Here is an 18,403-nt window from a genome sequence, read left to right on the forward strand (position 1 = left end):
GGAAATTCTAACTCCCCAAGTTGGGCATCGGTGTTGGACAAATAACATGAAAACTAAACCCATCTTATGATCAAGGTCAAACAAGCAACATACAAACTAATCTCACTCAGGTTTACCACGACAAGGTCAAGGAAAACTTAGTTCGGGATATGTAAACTGATTCTTGTAAAGAACCAACTAACAGACCCTAAGAAATAAATAAAAAACAGTCTTTTCACATCATTTTAGGTACAGTCAGACATGGGGAATAAGGCTTTGTTGGAAAATATAATTTCTACAAAAGTAATTTTTTTGAGAAAGTGTTTCACAATCACGCACACTCCAAAAAAAAATTCCGGAGGGAATCTCAAACGTGTCAAAACAAACCTTTTTCTTCTCGAAAGGCCAAGAAAAAAAAAAAAAAATGCCGCATATGCCGAAGATTCCAGCGAGCAACCTTACAGAGCAAAACGACAACATATATAAAAAACAGAAGAAGGAAACATACACCCAGCCATGGTGGAAAGCAAGAGCCAAGTACAGATAGATGTTTTTTTTTTCATTAATATATAAATAGAGTAAAATAAAATAAATCAAATAGGTTCTACCCAAGTCACAGCCCCAAATACCCAATGATGCCATCATTTCCTTTCAGTCTCAACTACACCTACCCCTTTCAATCAAACTCCTTCAAACGCCAAAACCCCAATCACCACCAACACCTACACCATCTGAAATGAGTCCAATTGTGTCTACTCTTCTTTGCTCATCCACTATTTTCTCCTTCTCCTCTCTCCCTACTTTACAATCTCAACAAAATCACAAATTCTTCGTTGTTGCTGGTAAAAGAACTGCAGCTGCAGCAGAGGTGCCATCGACGTTGACGAAGATGAGCTTTGGGTTCAAGAGTTTATTGGAGACGTTCTCGGTCGATGTCCAAAGAGCGGAAGGAAGGCCATTGAATGTTCCCTTGATTGCTCCATTTACAATTGCTTCGTCGAGGCTCGAAAATGTGGAAAATGTGGCAATAAGAGTGGAATTGAATAATGGGTGTGTTGGGTGGGGCGAAGCGCCAGTACTTCCTTTTGTTACAGCTGAGGATCAGGTGATGGCACTTGCTAAAGCGGGTGAGGCGTGTGAGTTTCTTATTCGTGGTCGGCCTATTACTTTGGGTTTGATGCTTAATGAGATTGGCGGGCTTCTTCCAGGGCATGAATTTGCTTCTGTAAGTATGAATATATTGCAAATTATTAAATTTTATTTGTGTATTTGTTTAGTTGTAGATGGGTTATTGCTTTGTTTAGTGTTAGATAGACCATGCTATGCTAGTTAAAGCTATTTTATTCATAAATTGTGTTTCTTGGGACTTTTGGATGTTTGAATTCAACATTATTGGTTGTTTTTTGTTATTTGGAGATCTCTTGGTACCTCATTCTCTGCACTAATTAATTCCTGGTTCCAGTTAAGGGAATTGATCATTTAAATGAATAAAACGTTATACTGACATTAAATAGTTGATCAAGTATAAAAGAAATTATCGTGTCTTTTCTTTTTCTTTGATGAAATCATCAATGCTTATCAGAAAAAAAAAAAAAAATCCCCTCTAGAGTTTCCCCATGATGGGGCAGGGTTGAGTTTTGGATTTCCAAGTTGTCTTATTTTCGGGTTTTGTCAAGGAAAAAGAAAAAGTTAGATCATTTAATTGTTTCTATAACTTCGTAGTAAATTCCATATGAGGCACCGATCAACAACAAGAACAACCAAAAAAAAGTCCGAATGAAGCTGCCACCGACTCCTTTGTGTTGGTAACAAGTTGTTTTGATTTTGACTTATTAAATTCCCTCCTTGACCTGACTCTCTAAATTCTTTTTAGGGAGTTAATGTGATTCGACTCTCTCTATCCCATGAACTGTAGTCTTTTTTGTCATCCATTTTTCTTCGGTACAAAAATGTTTTTGAGCATTCCTTTAACAACTTGTGGCATTTACAACATTAATTTTTTCCTTTTCAATCAATCATCTATGGGTTCAATCTTCATCTTGATAGAGGGTTTTGATAATCTGCCTTTGCATTTTGTGTCTTTAATCCCCATTTAATTAAGTTAAAAGAGTTGGGTTCCACATCTGCTTTTAGTCCAGGCTCTTCTTTGAATCTTCTCTTTCATCCATTTTATTCACCAAAGATGTCGGCATGAACACACATCCTAACTTGATTTCCTTTATTTGAAAGTTTTCTATGAAAATGACATCTAAAAGTGGGTTGGTGTAATCTATCCACCGTACTAATTTACTAAGTGGTAATACATGAACATGGTTTTTTTTTTTTGCTAAGCACATAACCATGGTTTGATACTAGTAAATGCTATCTTTTACCATACATATATTTCTTTCCATATTTAAAAAAAAAAGAAGTTTTAGATAAATATAGCTAAAATGTTATACTATACTAGATGTTTACAACGTATCTGCATTTTGAGCTTCTCAGAAGCACCATGTCATACACCTCATGCCTGACATCATCCATGTTGAAAACAGAAAAACGTGCCCATGCCCTTGTTAGTTACATATCTTTGAAGTTTAATGAGCCCCTTACCCATCAATCTACTGTTTCTACTCAAAACCTAAAAATATTAGAAGAGAAATGGAAGATTAGATGGGTTGTCTTCTTGGTGAAATAGGAGTCCCTTGAACAATTCAGGTAATATGATACGGATTCAGTACATCTCTGCATATTCTAGTGGTTTTAGTGTAGTTCTCATTTCTGTTGGATACTTAAACTGAGTTTTCTCAAGGAACTTCATTGACTGTTGTAGTCATGTCTAAATGCAAATGAATCTGTTTTCAAGCAAACACTCATATTGACATATACTTGGAGTCTTAACAGAATTATCTGTACATTCATGTCTTCTATTTGTAGATATTTTGGTCTCTTACCTTTATAAGTTCAAAATGATTATGTAGTTCTCATCTAGCTCTATCTGTGATTGAAGGTTAGAGCGGGAGTCGAGATGGCATTAATCGATGCAGTTGCAAATAGCATTGGCGTACCCCTATGGAGATTATTTGGTGGTGTGTCGAATACCATAACAACTGATATAACAGTGTAGTGCCTCTCTTACATACTACCTTGTACTGAAAATATGCCTTTTTCACTAGTTGGCCTTAAAGTGCTTTCTGGGTGAGTTTTGTTTGGTGCAGATTCCTATTGTTTCCCCAGCTGAAGCAGCTGAATTGGCTTCGAAGTATCAAAAACAAGGGTTCAGCACCTTGAAGCTTAAGGTGGGAAAGAATCTGAATGCAGATATAGAAGTTCTTAAAGTCATAAGAGTTGCACACCCAGATTGTTCATTTATCTTAGATGCCAATGAGGGATACACTGCCAATGAAGCTATTGAAGTTCTTGACAAATTACATGGTAAAGAGATGCAGGACGATACTAAACTACCCCTAAACATCTATACTAAGACTATGGGCTAATAAAACATAAGTCCAAAAACATAAAAAATAAGTCCAAAATAATAACCTAAAGAAAAACCTCTACTCTTCAACCTTTGATGCCCCCATCAGATATCATCTAAATCAAGGTTTAAATCTTATTTCGAGGGAATTTCTTTATCAAGAGAAAAACTAAGACTTTCTCAAATGGGACAATCAGAAACATTGCTAAAACATTGAATTTTTCGGGATCAATGTTCCATTCTGGTGTCATCACAAAAGCCAGAATAAATGTGAGCACTCTGCTTGCTTGCTTGAAATAAGTGTCTGAATGTAGATTAGTCTTGCTCCCTTGCCGTAGTTTCACTCAAAACATTGAGAGCTTCTATTGGCACCCCAACTTTTACTATTACTTCCCAATTAAAAAATAAGAAAATAAGTAAATAGTTGAGAATAAATAAAAGTTGGGGTGACAATAGAAAAGCTCTCATTTTGTTCTTGCTAGATTTCTACTTTTTGGGTTTAAGATTTTATATAAACCTAATCATAATTGTAAACAACTACTGAAATTGTTTGAATGAGTGTTATAATGTTTTGAATTGTTGGGATGATAATTTGGGCCAAACCTTTGTAATGTTTGAATGGTATGTTTTAATCTTTAATTGGGGTGTAATAAGTAAAAGTTGGAGTGCCAATAGCAGTTCTCAAAACTCTTTTTCAGTATGTGTATTTATTTTCCTCTGAAAGTGGACTGTTTCATCATATTGTGTTCTACAGAAATGGGGGTGACACCTGTTCTTTTCGAACAACCAGTTCATAGAGATGACTGGGAAGGTCTTGGTCATGTAACTCATGTTGCCAAAGAGAAATATGGGATATCTGTGGCTGCGGATGAAAGCTGCCGAGGTTTGCTTGATGTTCAGAGAATTATCAATGGAAATCTTGCCGATGTCATTAATATCAAACTAGCCAAAGTTGGGGTTTTGGGTGCCCTCGAAATTATTGATGTTGCAAGGCAATCAGGTTTGAATCTGATGATTGGTGGCATGGTTGAGACTAGACTTGCCATGGGCTTTGCTGGTCATCTTGCTGCTGGGTTCGGGTGTTTCAAGTAAAAATGGCCCTTATCTTTTTGTCTTCCTTTCTTGCAGATAATATATTGTTTCATAAGTTCCATATCTTATAGGATTAACTTTGTAGCAAATATTGTGCAGATTCATTGATTTGGATACACCACTCCTACTGTCAGAGGATCCAGTGGTTGGGGGTTATGAAGGTATGTTCTTCTTGAAACTTGGATATTGTAGTTTTTTGGGTTCATCTTTACTATTGTAATGAGAGAATGCAGAGTAGAAGTGATTTGACACCAAAATTCGAGTGGTCATAAATGCCCCCACTTTTATATTTAAATTTAATATAATCAGGGTCATGTTATTCAAAAACGGAGAAATTTGCAGCCCATTAGAATCACGTTGCTTAGTTTTCAAAATTATAAAAATTTCCTTTTTTACTATCTAATCTAAAAAACCATTTAATCAATATTTAAATTATAAATGAACCCTTTTGATACATGCACGTTTGCACATGCCACCTTCTAGTGTATGTAGTCTAGTTTATAAGATTTCAAGTTATCGATTTATGGCGAATTCCAATGGTACTGACTGTTCTGAAAATTTTATGTTTGGCTAGTTTCTGGTGCTGTTTATAAGTTCACTAATGCTAGAGGCCATGGCGGTTTCCTTCATTGGAACACAATTGCTTAGTGAGTCAAGCTTGCGTTTACTCAAAATGGTAATTAGTGCCTCTTTCCATCCTGAGCTCTCAAATGTCCATTTTGAGCTGTAAACTCAGGAACATTATCACATCATTTAAATGTATTCCAATGAATATCATGTTGTCATTTAGAAAATAAAGATTTCATTGCTTTCTGATTTTGTGACTCATTATTATTTGAACTACAATGGTTGAATTGGAAGTATATAGTTGAGCATTTGATAGCATGGACATGTAGGAACCTAAAATCTGAGTAATAATTTCCTCCAAACCATACCATGTTGCTAAAAAAAAAATAATAATAAATAAACTCTTTGAGGGGATCAGTCCTTCCCACTCCACTTTGAGTTATTGCAACAGCCCCAGTTTTCGATCTACAATCACCCCGAACGTTGCGTGAGGGGCTCTTAAAAGGGGAAATCCAACTTCCACCTAAACCACTTGTGAGGCTGTTTGGTCGTTGGGGCTTTGAGGGTACGTACATGTGCTAGTTATCCAAAGTTGTTTGACAATATTTTATTAAATAAGAAAAATACAGATTAGTGGAGAGATAATTTTACCTCAAGATGTCAAAATTTCACTAATTGTGAATTTGTGATGAAATAAAACTTATGGGTCCTCGTTGAAATTGTGAGAGGTTAACACAAGAAACAATGATATCGGAGAATCAATTTTACTTAATGCCAGGGAGGGAGGGAACTTTAGTGTGGTACTTTACATGTAGCTGCCTTGCATCATGAAATCTCATCTTCAATTAGTATCCTCTATGATTTTATTTTCCAACATCGATGCTGGGCAGAACACTTAGACTTGAGTTTCCATTATTTCCTTTGGACGAGAAGCAATTCAGTGAGCTGTTTCGCTTAACAAATATGAACACAAATGTTTCTTATTTATGTTTCTATGTTCTTTACTTTGTTATTATGTTCAGTTCAAGCATTTTAACCATATGAAGTTGTTTGCAGAAATGAACGTCGTTTGTTCACTTGGGTCTGGGAATTGGATATAACCTTGGACCAGAGACAATCACAAGATAATGTATGTTTCTTTATTTGTTTTTATTTTTAGGCCTTTGGTTTAAGCTTTGTAATTAGGACGTATGATAATAATTTTCTCAAAAATATGCCTATTCAGACATACTTGTCAGACATTTTTTTCCCCCTTCAATATGGTTTCTCTTTCCTTGCTCTGTTGTCCACTCTATTCATGTATGTAGATGGTATGTTGATCTATTATATCGTCTAGAATTCACTTATGGTAATCCTGCCTGATATCATGTCTGCCATGTCTAACACCTCTACAACTGTCTGAGAAATGTCTCTCTTCATGTCTAAGTAATCTTTGCTTTGAGTTAGGAAGCATACGATAAATTGATGCAGATGATGGAATTGTTTTATTTAGTTTCCATATTTGTTAGAATTTATTGAGAAAAATAATAATAGATATTCTGTTCATCACCATAGTTATTAGTTGAGGATCCACAAAGTGCAGCTTTCATGTGATTGATTGGCGGATTTTTGTCTCTGAAGTCAAAAAAATTCATGCAAATATAAGATCAGCCCGGTCAAATCTTAAATCAACTCAACAATTCAAGGTTATTTTTATTTTTTATTTTTTACTCTTGATGTTTCGGCTGATAAAGTTATTGATGCAAGTTCTGAAAAAAATTAAGTATGCCCATTTGCCATAATCCATTGTATCACAGCATATTTATCTAATGAGTCTTGCAGGAGTGACCTCAAGCTGGAACCCCATATGGCACTTCTTGACGTGAAAATAGATAGGAATCATAAATGCTTTTTCACTTGTATCTCGATGAAAGCAACTATAGTTCCCATAAACCTTCACGTCAAGAAGTGCGATATGAGGTCCCAGCCTGAGGTCACTTCAGCATTATTAATAATGAAGTCATGCTGGAGTGACCTCAAGCTGAAACCTCGTATCGCACTTCTTGGCGTGAAAGTGGATAGGAACCGTAGATGCTTTTTCACTCGTATCTCAATGAAAAGCATCTATGGTTCTCATACACTTTCACGTTAGGAAGTGCGATATGAAGTTCCAGCCCGAGGTAACGTCAGCATTATTTTTTATAATGGGTTCACGAAAGTTGAAGGTCCCATGAGAGTGAGAGGAAGACCCAAAATAATGTGGACAGGGATCGTGAAAGCAAATCTGAACTCATCTCAATAATTGTAGACTGGTCTCTGAACTGGATTGGAGGAACACCATTGATTTAGCTCACCCTAAATCTTTGAGGTAAGCTGACGAATGATGATGTCTAACCTAAAATGATGAATCTCAGATCAGAGTTAATTCAAATATAAATCAAAGTTCATGCAATCACATATGATAAAAAAGTATGAGGCAATTAAAGTCCAAATCCTAAAAATCAGGCGTTGCAATCTCAACATGACTCAAAAAATGACATGAAATTAATGGGTTTGGGTCATAAGAGTATCGGCCCGTTTAAACAATTATTAAACGGTCATGTCTAGGTTAGGGACATCAACTTGCTTAACCTGTTTTAACACGTTTAATCATTGTGTCGTTAACTTGTCATTTTAAACCATTAAACTTAGGAAGTATCTCAAATATCAACAATTATTTCAGGGTTACCCATTTTTTCTTACTAGAATTTCTTACAATTTTTTCAAATCACAATTTTATAAAATATAGAGGGTTTGTTAAGATATTTTTCAAATGGTTAAAGGTTAAGTTATTAGTTCTAGAAAGGAAAACACCTTTCTTACCAAGTTAGTAAGGAAAGTTTTGTGATTGCATTACCTTGTAACATCCCAAAAACATGATCCAATACCACGGGGATGTTGAGGACAAAGTTCTGTGAACTTTAGAAAAAAAAATTGGTGGTGGAAATAGAATTTATTTTTCTACTTAAGATTAGAATTTTACTGAATGGGTTGCGGATTGGGTTAGGTTATTTAATAAATGTGTCAGTATCAAATTTAAGATTTTGACACGATTATTAAATGGATTGGGTTAATTTTTAGAATACCCTTATCTTAACATGACACAACCCATTGCTACCCCTACTAAAAATAATCACAATTCACGATGAAAATCCCTTGAGTGTTTGAACGAAGGGATACCAATGAAAGATTGGACTTCCGCTAGCTTATGATCCAACTCCAATTCAATGGGATTATCTTGATTTTCTTTTGAGGATTTCCAGGGAATGACTTAGAATCGAATTGGTTAAAACAAATTTAAATTTATTAGAAAATGGTGCAATGTTAATTTCAGATTTATCAAATAAATGTTGCAAGTCAAAATAGATATTTATTTTAAAGGTTATAACTTAGTATAAGACTTAGGAAATATGTACACTTAGGTTGGGGGTTGATTGGGTTCTGGGCTTAAGAAGGATGGGCCAAAATTAAGAGAATACCTAGGGTTTAAAGTTGGGGTAGCTAAGCCTATTGGCTTAGGGTAGTGGTTTTAGGTCAAATAAATAAGAAAATTGCGACTTTTAAGATATTAACTAGGTTTGAATTGGTCTGACTGGTTTCAAGCAGATCTAGAGGATGTATGGGTTCTTTTAGGGTTGGAAACTCTAATGAAAAAAAGGGCTTAGGTTTGGGTCTGGCTGACCTGGTTTGCGTCAGCTAGGTCAGATTATTTCGCCTTTCAACGATCCTATATCCATATTCAAAGGGGTTCGACTGCGATAAAAGAGTTGGGGATAGCTTCCAAAAAGAAAAATATAGCGAAGGAGGGACAGAAAAAAAAAAAAAAAAAAAGATGGTGATTTCTTAGTAAATAATCAAAATTATGTTTTTCACAAATAAATACATAAAATGATATTTAAATGAAAAGCTGCATATGCATGTCTCAAATATTCAACAAAACGTCTTGCAAAGAAGACCAAGGTCAAGGACATCCCGTCAGCTTGAAAATGCAAAGTCTTTAAGAGGAGGCCAAGGCCAAGGGATCTGTACTCAGTTTAAAGCTCAAATATTTATCAAAACATGGAGGCACTAGCCTAAAACAGACTACTCAACAAAGTCTTTTAGAGAATACCAAGGTTAAGGGAACATGTCTTCAATTAAAAAACAAGAGGTCTTGAAGAGGAAACTGAGGTCATGGGTTACTTTAACTAGTTTTAAGAAATATGGACAACTCAAATCATACCCTGTTAATTGGATATTTAGGTGAGGTTTCTTAGGAAGGAAGACTCTTCCGGTTCCTTCCCAAAACATAAAGGACTCTTAGGATGTGTTTGATTGCAGTGAAAATATTAGTTGGCAAATAATTTATCAGGCAAATCATTGTCTAATATTTGAGCACAACATTGAAAACTTCGTCGAAATTATTTTTGTTGTTTGAATTGCATAAAAAAAATTAAAATAACATTAATTTAATTTGACTTTTGTGATAATTAGATAAAATAATAATAATAAAATCATTTTATTTTTGGAAAGATTTGAATTATTACACTCCAATTTCTTAAATTATTAGAGAATTATTATTAGCACCCCATATTTTTTAGAGAGCTATTATTGGTCCCTTTTGTTTTAATTATTCCACCCCAATTTCTTAAATTATTTATCACACCCCAATTAAAGATTAAAACACATTCTTTAAACATTATAAAGGTTTGAGTCAAATTATAATCTCAACATTATAACACTTGTTCAAACAATTTTAGTAATTGTTTAACATTATGATTAGGCTCATATAAAATCCTTTAAAAAAAAACAACAAAAATCAAATCTAGAAAATAATGAGATAGTTTCTTTTGGCATTCAACTTTTACTTATTATTTTCTTTTTGTATTTGGGGTGTAATCAATAAGATTTGGGGTGCCAATAGCAGTTCTCTAACTTAATTTGATAAAACAAATATTGATACAATTTAAAATTAATTATTCAACTAGAAATTTACAAAAAAAATGGACTGTTTTAGATAACTTTAAATTTTTTGATAAAAATATTAGTTTTTAACAACTTAAATAGTTGTTTTATAAATAAAATTATGATTTTGTTTGATTTCATTTTTTTGTGTTTTTTTTTTTTGTTTAACTTTATTTATAAAAAAATATTGATTGTGTTTGATTTATCATTGATCGCTTTGCCCACAGTCTTCATCAGGTAACTTTTGTTTTTTCTGATCTGCTATCTGTTTTATAACTTCAGTGCTTTAATTATTCTTCTTTTGCTTCGTAAGCTCACGTCTATGGAACTCTAGCCTTCCTGAAATGACTTGAGGCTTATAATCAGGCAGCTATCTGTAGACTCCCCATTTTTCCACTCACCTGATTAACTCGATTGCGACGATTCCCAATGATGGACGATTATTCCAATGCTCTATTTTGTTACTAGATATGTTTTAGAAATTCGGATGATGTATCTCAAACTAACAAAACTATAGAAACCATGCTACGCTAGGAAAATATAACCCCAGAAACATATAAATCATCATTTTTCAGACAAAAAGAAGTTTTACGATAAAAATCACTAAAAAACGATCAAATTATCAAAATACCCCTAACATCAAAACATCCTTAAAGTCCCCTTATGCTTAGGAAAACTCTTTCGAACACATAAAATAACAAATTGAAATCAAATAAACCATTTCGTCAATTTTCAACAAATTTGACAAAATTACGAAAATGCCCCTCATAAGGTTCACAATCATTTTATGCAAAAAATTTGTAAATGACATATACCCATAATCCCATTGAATTTCTTACGAAAAACTAATTTCAAAATATCCCGAAACATCGAAAACCGACTTGAAACGCAAAAGTTCTCTTTAGGGGCAAAACGATAATTTTTCAATTAAATTTTTTTTAAATTTTGAAATTAATAAATAAAACATTAATTAACATAAAGTGAAACCTTAATAAAATTAATTTAAAAATCTGAACCAAGAAAATTAATCAATCAAGCCCTCAGGCAAAATTGTTGATGGTTGCCCACTTATTTAAATGGAGTCCCCTAATGTTTATTAAAAGACCCCTCCATCTAGGGGCCTAAAGAATTAAAATATAATTAAGGGGGGTTCTCCAAAAATCAAAAACATATTCTTTCATTGTACGCAAGATTAAAAGAAAACCTAATTTAAAAGAAACCTAGTCAATCAAATAAGACATAAGTCAAAACTCTAATTAAACAACCTTATCTTATTTAAAAGGAGATCTAGTCAAAACTTAATTCAGCCAAAAAAATCTATAAATAGGAGCCTCCATAACCCAATCTCGCAGGTCAAAATAAATCATAGAAAAAGTAGGTCAAAAAGTCTCCCTAGCCTTCTCAAAACCCTAATTTTGAAGCCTTAACTCCCTACCTATCATCAAAACCCTAGCTTTTACTCAAAAAATACCTATAAATCTTTCAAAAATATCCAGAAATCCTTCAAAAGAAAAGATAGAAAATACTCAGATCTAGATACCTCAACTTGGAGATCAGAAGCAGATCCAATGACGGAAACAAAGTAAGAAATTTCATACGAAGAGTCTCTTCGCCAGGTCTGAGGGAACAAATCGTTGCGATCATCTAGGTATGCTTCTTATTTTTTTTATTTATTGGTTTAGGTCTTTTAGAAATGTAATCTTTTTTGGAAAATAGTAGAGACCAAAGTTTGTCGGGCAAGGTTGGTGCCTAACACCTTCCAACCCCGTAACGTGATCCCCGGACCATAGCTTCTTTTTATTCGTAGATTAGTTATTTTTATATGTTTAGAGTCAATGCTCTGTTCCTAGACCGTAATAACTAGGTGGCGACTCCCAAACCCCATGGATCGAAGTTGCTTTCAATAGTGACTCCACTGGGGATTATTGAGGATCAAACTTGAAAAGCCCCAAGTATGGGAGCATTTCCAAGTAGACCTAGTTTTTTATTATTTTTTATGTATTTATTTATTCTTTTTTCTTTAGATTTTATTATTTTTATTTTATGGCATCATGTGATTGGATTTTGAGTATGATATTCTGGAATATTATTTTCTATGGTTCAATCGAGGGTCATTTGGGATGACCCTAAATAATTCAAGAAATTAGTTTCATTGAGGATGGAATGATGTTGAATTGACAATAGAAATTTTGATATTCTTTTTGTTGGATGTGTTTTTTATGGTCCTAATCAAAGGGTTAGAGACTCCAACATAATCTAACATTTTTCAAAAGAAAATAAGGAGGTAAAATAGAATGATATTGTTGGGCATGCAACTGATGAGATACGGGGTGATTTTAGGTTCTTTTAAAAAAAAAAGTTCTTTTAGGCATGTTGGCAACAACAACAAATTGTGATGTTGGGTTTTTTATTTTTTATTTTTAAAATTATAAAAAAAAAACAGCACTTTCGCGTGGTGTGCCGCTAGTAGAAAACATTTTTTATACTATTTTTATCTTCTTCTCTAATGGAAGAAAGAAGGGACAGCAAGATAGAGGGATGCCTCATCCTTCTCTTTTTCTCTCTTTCTCTCTCTCTCCTCTACCTTCCTTAGATCTCATAAAAGGACCAAGTATCCTTCGTTTTTCAAACTCAATCCGATTAGAGGTGCTTGCGATGTACGTTTGGAGAAATCGATGTCTCCGATTTTCTGGTGATATTTAAAAAAAAAAATAGAAAAAAAACAAAGGAAAGAACCTAAGTTCTAAATCTTCTTTGGGAGGCAGTTCTTGGAGCTTCGATGGTCTGATCAGGACCATCTCTTCCAAATCCGAATAAGTAATCCAGTTTTACCGTCTTGATCTTGAGGATTTCGATTCTAGATTGAAGAAAGAGACTACGACGATCCGCGAAGCAGCCAATCGAGTTGTAAAAAAATGTCTTTTGTTGATTGAAGTTGGGGCATCGGTCGCGCAGGGATCGATTGAGTTAGTTGAGTATATAAGATTTTGGAAGTTCTGTTTGGCGTGGAACAACTAAGGTGATGAGTGTCTCCAAATACTCAATTATACACACATTTTTCAGATATTTATCTTGATTTTTGTACCTATTTTTCCATATTAAGGTAATAATCATGATAAGCCTCAAAACACCATGTTGCATGTTAGTTAGACTTAAATATATATAAATAAATTTATTTACTAGATAAATCTAATTACGTGTGTTTCTTGTGCAGAAAATCAACAATTTGGAATCAAAATCTCAAGACAAAAGCATTTGGGCCCACTTTGGAATGCCCTAATCCTTTGGAATGCTCTAATCCTTAACTCATATTCTCCTCTTTTTTCTTTTTGTGCAAAGAAAAGTGGAGGCTACTTTTAGACTCTTCTACACACATTTTTCTTTATAAATAGAGCCTCAATTTCTAGAGAAAGGGTCCCATCTTGGTTCTCTTATCCAAGACTCCTTTAATCTAAGGCACTTAGCCTATTTTTTTTTTTTTTTTGTATTTTCATTTTCTAATTATTTTCTTTTGGCTAAATAGTCTTGTAAGAAGTAGAAGAAAAAGAAGTTGTAAGTTTTTCCATGAAATGAAAAAAAGTTCTTTCATCTCTTATCTTCTCTCTCTTGCAATGACATTAGGCTAAGTTCCCCTCCATTGGAGAGTGGAAAAGCCTAGAGCAAGTTCTTATGTTATTTCTAATTTCATGTCTTTCTTTTATTTAAAATGCTTATGAGTTCTCTTTAAGTTTCTTGCACCTTTTATTCTTAATATAGATACTTTATGCTTAGATTAGATCAAGATAAAGTATGCTTAAACTAGATAATTGGTAGTAGGAAGTTTTCAAAGAATTCTATTTTGTTTATGTTCCCTCATTTCATTTCATTTGCAAAATTTTCCGATCTAAGGAGCTAACACCAAGCCCTTACGATTGAGTTATAAAAAGGCTAGAGATTAAGAATTGCTCATCAACATGTTTTAGGTAGATCCACCTCCAATGGTGATTTAATTTTATAAGTTTACTTGCTTTTAATTTCATTTAATTTAGTTCATTTTCTAGCAATTTTACATCTTCTTATAAGTTCAAAAATACAAAGAAAAACAGTTTTAATTCCTTTTAGTTAATTTGAATTTTATCCTCTTAGCTTAACTCTATTCCTCCTTTCTCTTGGGTTCGATCCCCTACTTACCCCACAAGTAAGGTAAAAGTAAGATTATTATTAACTTCGATGAGAATAACAACGATAGTCTCATCAGAATTTTAGCGCCGCTGCCGGGAAAAGGTAAATGTATTAGTGGTAAGTTTTGATTTAAAATTCATTTCTTTCATTTTTATTTTATTTTATTTTTTTCTTTTGATTTCTTTCTATAAGTTCAAGTGTTCTTGAGGTTTTAAGAGAGAAAAAGGAAGAAAAAACATTGAAAAAAAAAGTCATTCTCGTTTTCTTTTTCACCCTAGATAGCAGAACTTAAACTGACTGTAATGATGTTGAATTGATAATAGAAATTTGGATATTCTTTTTGTTGGATGTGTTTTTTATGGTCCTAATCAAAGGGTTAGAGACTCCAACATAATCTAACTTTTTCAAAAGAAAATAAGGAGGTAAAATAGAATGATATTGTTGGGCATGCAACCGATGAGATACGAGGTGATTTTAGGTACTTTTAAAAAAAATTGCAAAATTTTTTTAAAAAAAAGTTCTTTTAGGCATGTTGTTGGCAACAACAAAAAATTGTGATGTTGGGTCTTTTTTTTTTTTTTTTTTTTTTTTTAAATTCCAAAAAAAAATAGCACTTTCACGTGGTGTGCCGCTAGTCGAAAACATTTTTTATACTATTTTTATCTTCTTCTCTAATGGAAGAAAGAAGGGACAGCAATAAAGGGATGCCTCATCCTTCTCTTTTTCTTTCTCTCTCTCTCTCTCTCTCCATCTTCATCAGATCTCATAAAAGGACCAAGTATCCTTCGTTTTTCAAACTCAATTCGATTAGAGGTGCTTGCGATATACGTTTGGAGAAATCGATGTCTCCGATTTTCTGGTGATATTTAAAAAAAAAAATAGAAAAAAAACAGAGGAAAGAACCTTAGCTTTAAATCTTCTTTTGGCAGTTCTTGGAGCTTCGATGGTCTGATCAGGACCATCTCTTCCAAATACGAATAAGTAATCCAATTTTACCGTCTCGATCTTGAGGATTTCGATTCTAGATTGAAGAAAGAGACTGCGGCGATCCACAAAGCAGCCAATCGAGCTGTAAAGGAGCTTCTTTTGTTGGTTGAAGTTGGGGCATCAGTCGCGCAGGGATCGATCGAGTTAGTTGAGTACATAATCGAGGATTTTGGAAGTTCTGTTTGGCGTGGAACAACTAAGGTCATTTTTCAAAGAAATGATACTTTTCTTTCTTCTCATCTTGAAAGTGTTCCTTCAAATAGTCAACAAGTTAGAAGTTCAAATAGGTAAAGTAGGTTTGGATCTCAGGTTCATGCGAGTCAAAATGATTTGAGTACCTACTGTGAGGAACCTAATGATTTGGATGAGTTTGTTAATTGAAAATTTGGGTTTGCGTTGGATGAGATAATGAGAGAGAGAGAAAGAGAGAAAATTTTTCTATTGTCACACCAATTTTTACCTATAGCATTGCATCGAGACTTTGCTTTTGATTCCAAAGGCGTAGCTGGTATGGAAATATAATTTTTTTTTTAGGTTGTGTTATTAGTTTTTTAATTAGTAATTGTTTTGTCTAAAAAAATAATAATAATAAAAAAAGTGTTCCTTTTGTTTTTAAAATCAATTTCTTTAAAATAAAATAAAAAAGTTTTTTTTGTGTTGGTTGGCAAAGTGAAAATCAATTTGTTTTAAATAAATAAAAAGAGGTTGCCTCTCCTTATCTCAAGAAATATCATCCTATCCTCGATTCAATATTCATTAAAATCTCAATTTATTTTGGATCGCCCAAAAGGGACCTTTTGATTGTACTATAAAAAAAATCCTTTGTTAGGATTAAAAATAAAAATTTTGTGCTTGTTTCAATATTAGATCTGATTGAATACTATATGTTATATCTGATTGATTGCCCATCTAATATGCCATGATCTTGATAGATATATGTTGATGTGCATATTTTGATCTTAATCTTGATGTGATAAATTGTGTGGGTCATATTCATGTGATATTCATGTTCTGATAGTTTGATCTGGCCGAAGGGCCCACTTATCTAAAAATCACCTCGGGCACACCCCACCTTATTTGACACACACCACTAGCACATTTATTTTGTTGCATTACATGCTTGCATATCCCTTATAGCCAACGTGGCACTAGTGCGTGGTCCGATCTTTTCAGAGATGCGATGCCATTCATGAAAATCACAACTCCAGTCATGTACCTTAGGATATATAAAACTGGGACATCAGCACTATTCGATCAGGTGACAATGAAAGATATATAGATGCACCCAGGCTGGAACGACATGAGCTTTTGTCTTATTATAAGCCGCAAAGTCACATATCCCTATCGCCAACCCTAGACTCGTACCTATACAGTATATCAAAGTTAATTTAAGTTCACCAACTACACTTCTTGGTTAAAATCAGTGTCTAAGCGAGATCCTGCCCCGATGTACTACGGTACAAGAGAGATAGACTACGTCTAGTCTAGACTAGAGGTAACTTAAGAGTGTCATTTCTCAGCATTATGCACCACCTCTCAACTGGGGAATAAACTGGCTGCTTTTGACTTCAGAGATTTGAGTTGGAGTCTTAGATTATCACCTATACAGTATATCAAACCAAGTTATCACGTACCGTCTAATTGAGTACGCTCGAGAGGTATATAGGTGCACTTGGGAAAGGGTGGCTAGATAAATTGCATTGCACGTAGTAAACCTAGAGTTTAGAAACCTCTCTATAGGTCATGATTCAAACTTATCATGGGTGTTCCCAGGTTGCTTTTTAGAGAGGGACTCTTCTAAATGTTGAATCAGGAAGTTACAATTTTATCCTCAAGATGACCAAGTTTTTGTTTAATCGAACTCTAGGCTATCAAGCTTTTGGGTGCACCAACCCAATAAAAAATCCATTTTAAACGTGTCAATGACCCAGTCCATCTCGATCTAATAATTATGATGGGTCGAACCATTTAAATCAAAGTGGTATTCAAACTCTTTTTCTAATTCGGGTCCCAACCCATTTTGAAAAAAGGAAAATATTTTCCGAAAGAAAAGAAAAGAAAAGGAAGGAAAAATGATTTACAAAAGATCTATTTTTTGCATGGATCTTAAAAAATATTTGAAATATGTTTTTTAAAGAAAATAAAAGATTTTTACAAAAAATCTATTTTTTGCATGAACCTTGAAAAATTATTAAAATATATTTTTCTAAAAAGAAAATGATTGCAAAAAATAATCAGATTTGTGAAAGTTTTTATTCAATAAAAACATTAGTTGTCAATAATTTTCAAGAGTGCAATAGAATTATTTTCCTTTTGAATAATCATTGCATGAATGGATTGGTGCACAGAATTTAATAAAATCCCAAGATTTATTAAAATGTTATTAAGGGGGTAACATTAAAATTGATAATCCACCTTTGATGGGGTTATAAGGTTATCATTACACCTAAACTCAACCATTCACCGTTTTGTTAGGGTCACTAGTTTGGTCAGTTAGAATGAACATCAACACCAGGTGAATCATCAAAAATGACCCTAAATTTTTTTAAAATTACACAATTGTTCCCTGAAGATCATAGTACCTCAATCCTGCCAGTTGTAAGCAATGTCTCAGTCCTTAGTCCTAATCAAGCCTGTTGTGGGTAGTTTGTCTTGAGTTTTCATAAGTCATTTGGGTTAGCTCGAGTCCTTTTTTTTTCAATAAAGTCATATCTTTTTTATATCAAGTCTACTCTTTTCCTGTTGAGTCGAGTTAGTTTATCGAGTCTATAGAGGTGTTTGTCATCCCATCTGAATTTGATTGGATAAAGGAAATTTTTGAATACCTCGAGCGCATTAACGAATTAACTAAGAATCTAATAGATTTCTCTGCTGAACAAGAAAATAAGAGTCGGGCTCAACCTTTAATTGAGAAAGCAAAGGTCATTGACCTCGGAACAAAACAAAAATTTCCAAGAAATTCAAATTGAAACCATCTTTTATCCCTAGAGAAATACGAGGGGGTAATGAATTTACCTATAAATTTCAAAAAACTTGTTCACGTGATCCTATGAGGATACTTGGGTGTTGTTCAATACGGAATAGATACTCATCTGATGAAATGAAAATATCGATAGAGATGTTAGAAAATGTATCAACACTATCCTCACTGCATCTTAAGTTGTAAAGTTTATTCAAGCACATATTATCAGTCGATAT

At 33.6% G+C, this 18,403-nt stretch overlaps 1 protein-coding gene across 2 annotated transcripts; it reads left to right on the forward strand.

Moving 5' to 3' along the window:
- Nucleotides 1–499: 499 nt before the first annotated feature.
- Nucleotides 500–6,368, forward strand: CYP77A5P (cytochrome P450, family 77, subfamily A, polypeptide 5). Of its 2 annotated transcripts, none has more exons than XM_086454379.1 (7): nucleotides 500–1,204; nucleotides 2,969–3,079; nucleotides 3,177–3,393; nucleotides 4,191–4,524; nucleotides 4,628–4,689; nucleotides 5,103–5,175; nucleotides 6,152–6,368. In XM_086454379.1, coding segments are annotated over exons 1-7 (1,287 nt in total). In that variant the 5' UTR covers nucleotides 500–715; the 3' UTR covers nucleotides 6,153–6,368. The 2 variants fall into 2 exon arrangements, with proteins under 2 accessions (XP_086310505.1, XP_086310504.1); XM_086454378.1 differs by having other exon boundaries at nucleotides 501–1,204; nucleotides 5,103–5,204.
- The last annotated feature ends 12,035 nt before the right edge of the window (nucleotides 6,369–18,403 follow it).

The sequence above is a fragment of the Akebia trifoliata genome, chromosome 9 (genome assembly GCF_017979445.1).
Source record: "Akebia trifoliata isolate Shusen 1 chromosome 9, ASM1797944v1, whole genome shotgun sequence".
Taxonomy (NCBI): Eukaryota; Viridiplantae; Streptophyta; class Magnoliopsida; order Ranunculales; family Lardizabalaceae; genus Akebia; species Akebia trifoliata.

Coding starts and splice junctions, on each gene's coding strand:
- CYP77A5P (XM_086454379.1), top strand. CDS start 716: ATGAGTCCAATTGTGTCTACTCTTCTTTGCTCATCCACTATTTTCTCC. Junction 1,205..2,968: donor CAGGGCATGAATTTGCTTCT/GTAAGTATGAAT, acceptor CTGTGATTGAAG/GTTAGAGCGGGAGTCGAGAT. Junction 3,394..4,190: donor AGTTCTTGACAAATTACATG/GTAAAGAGATGC, acceptor TGTGTTCTACAG/AAATGGGGGTGACACCTGTT.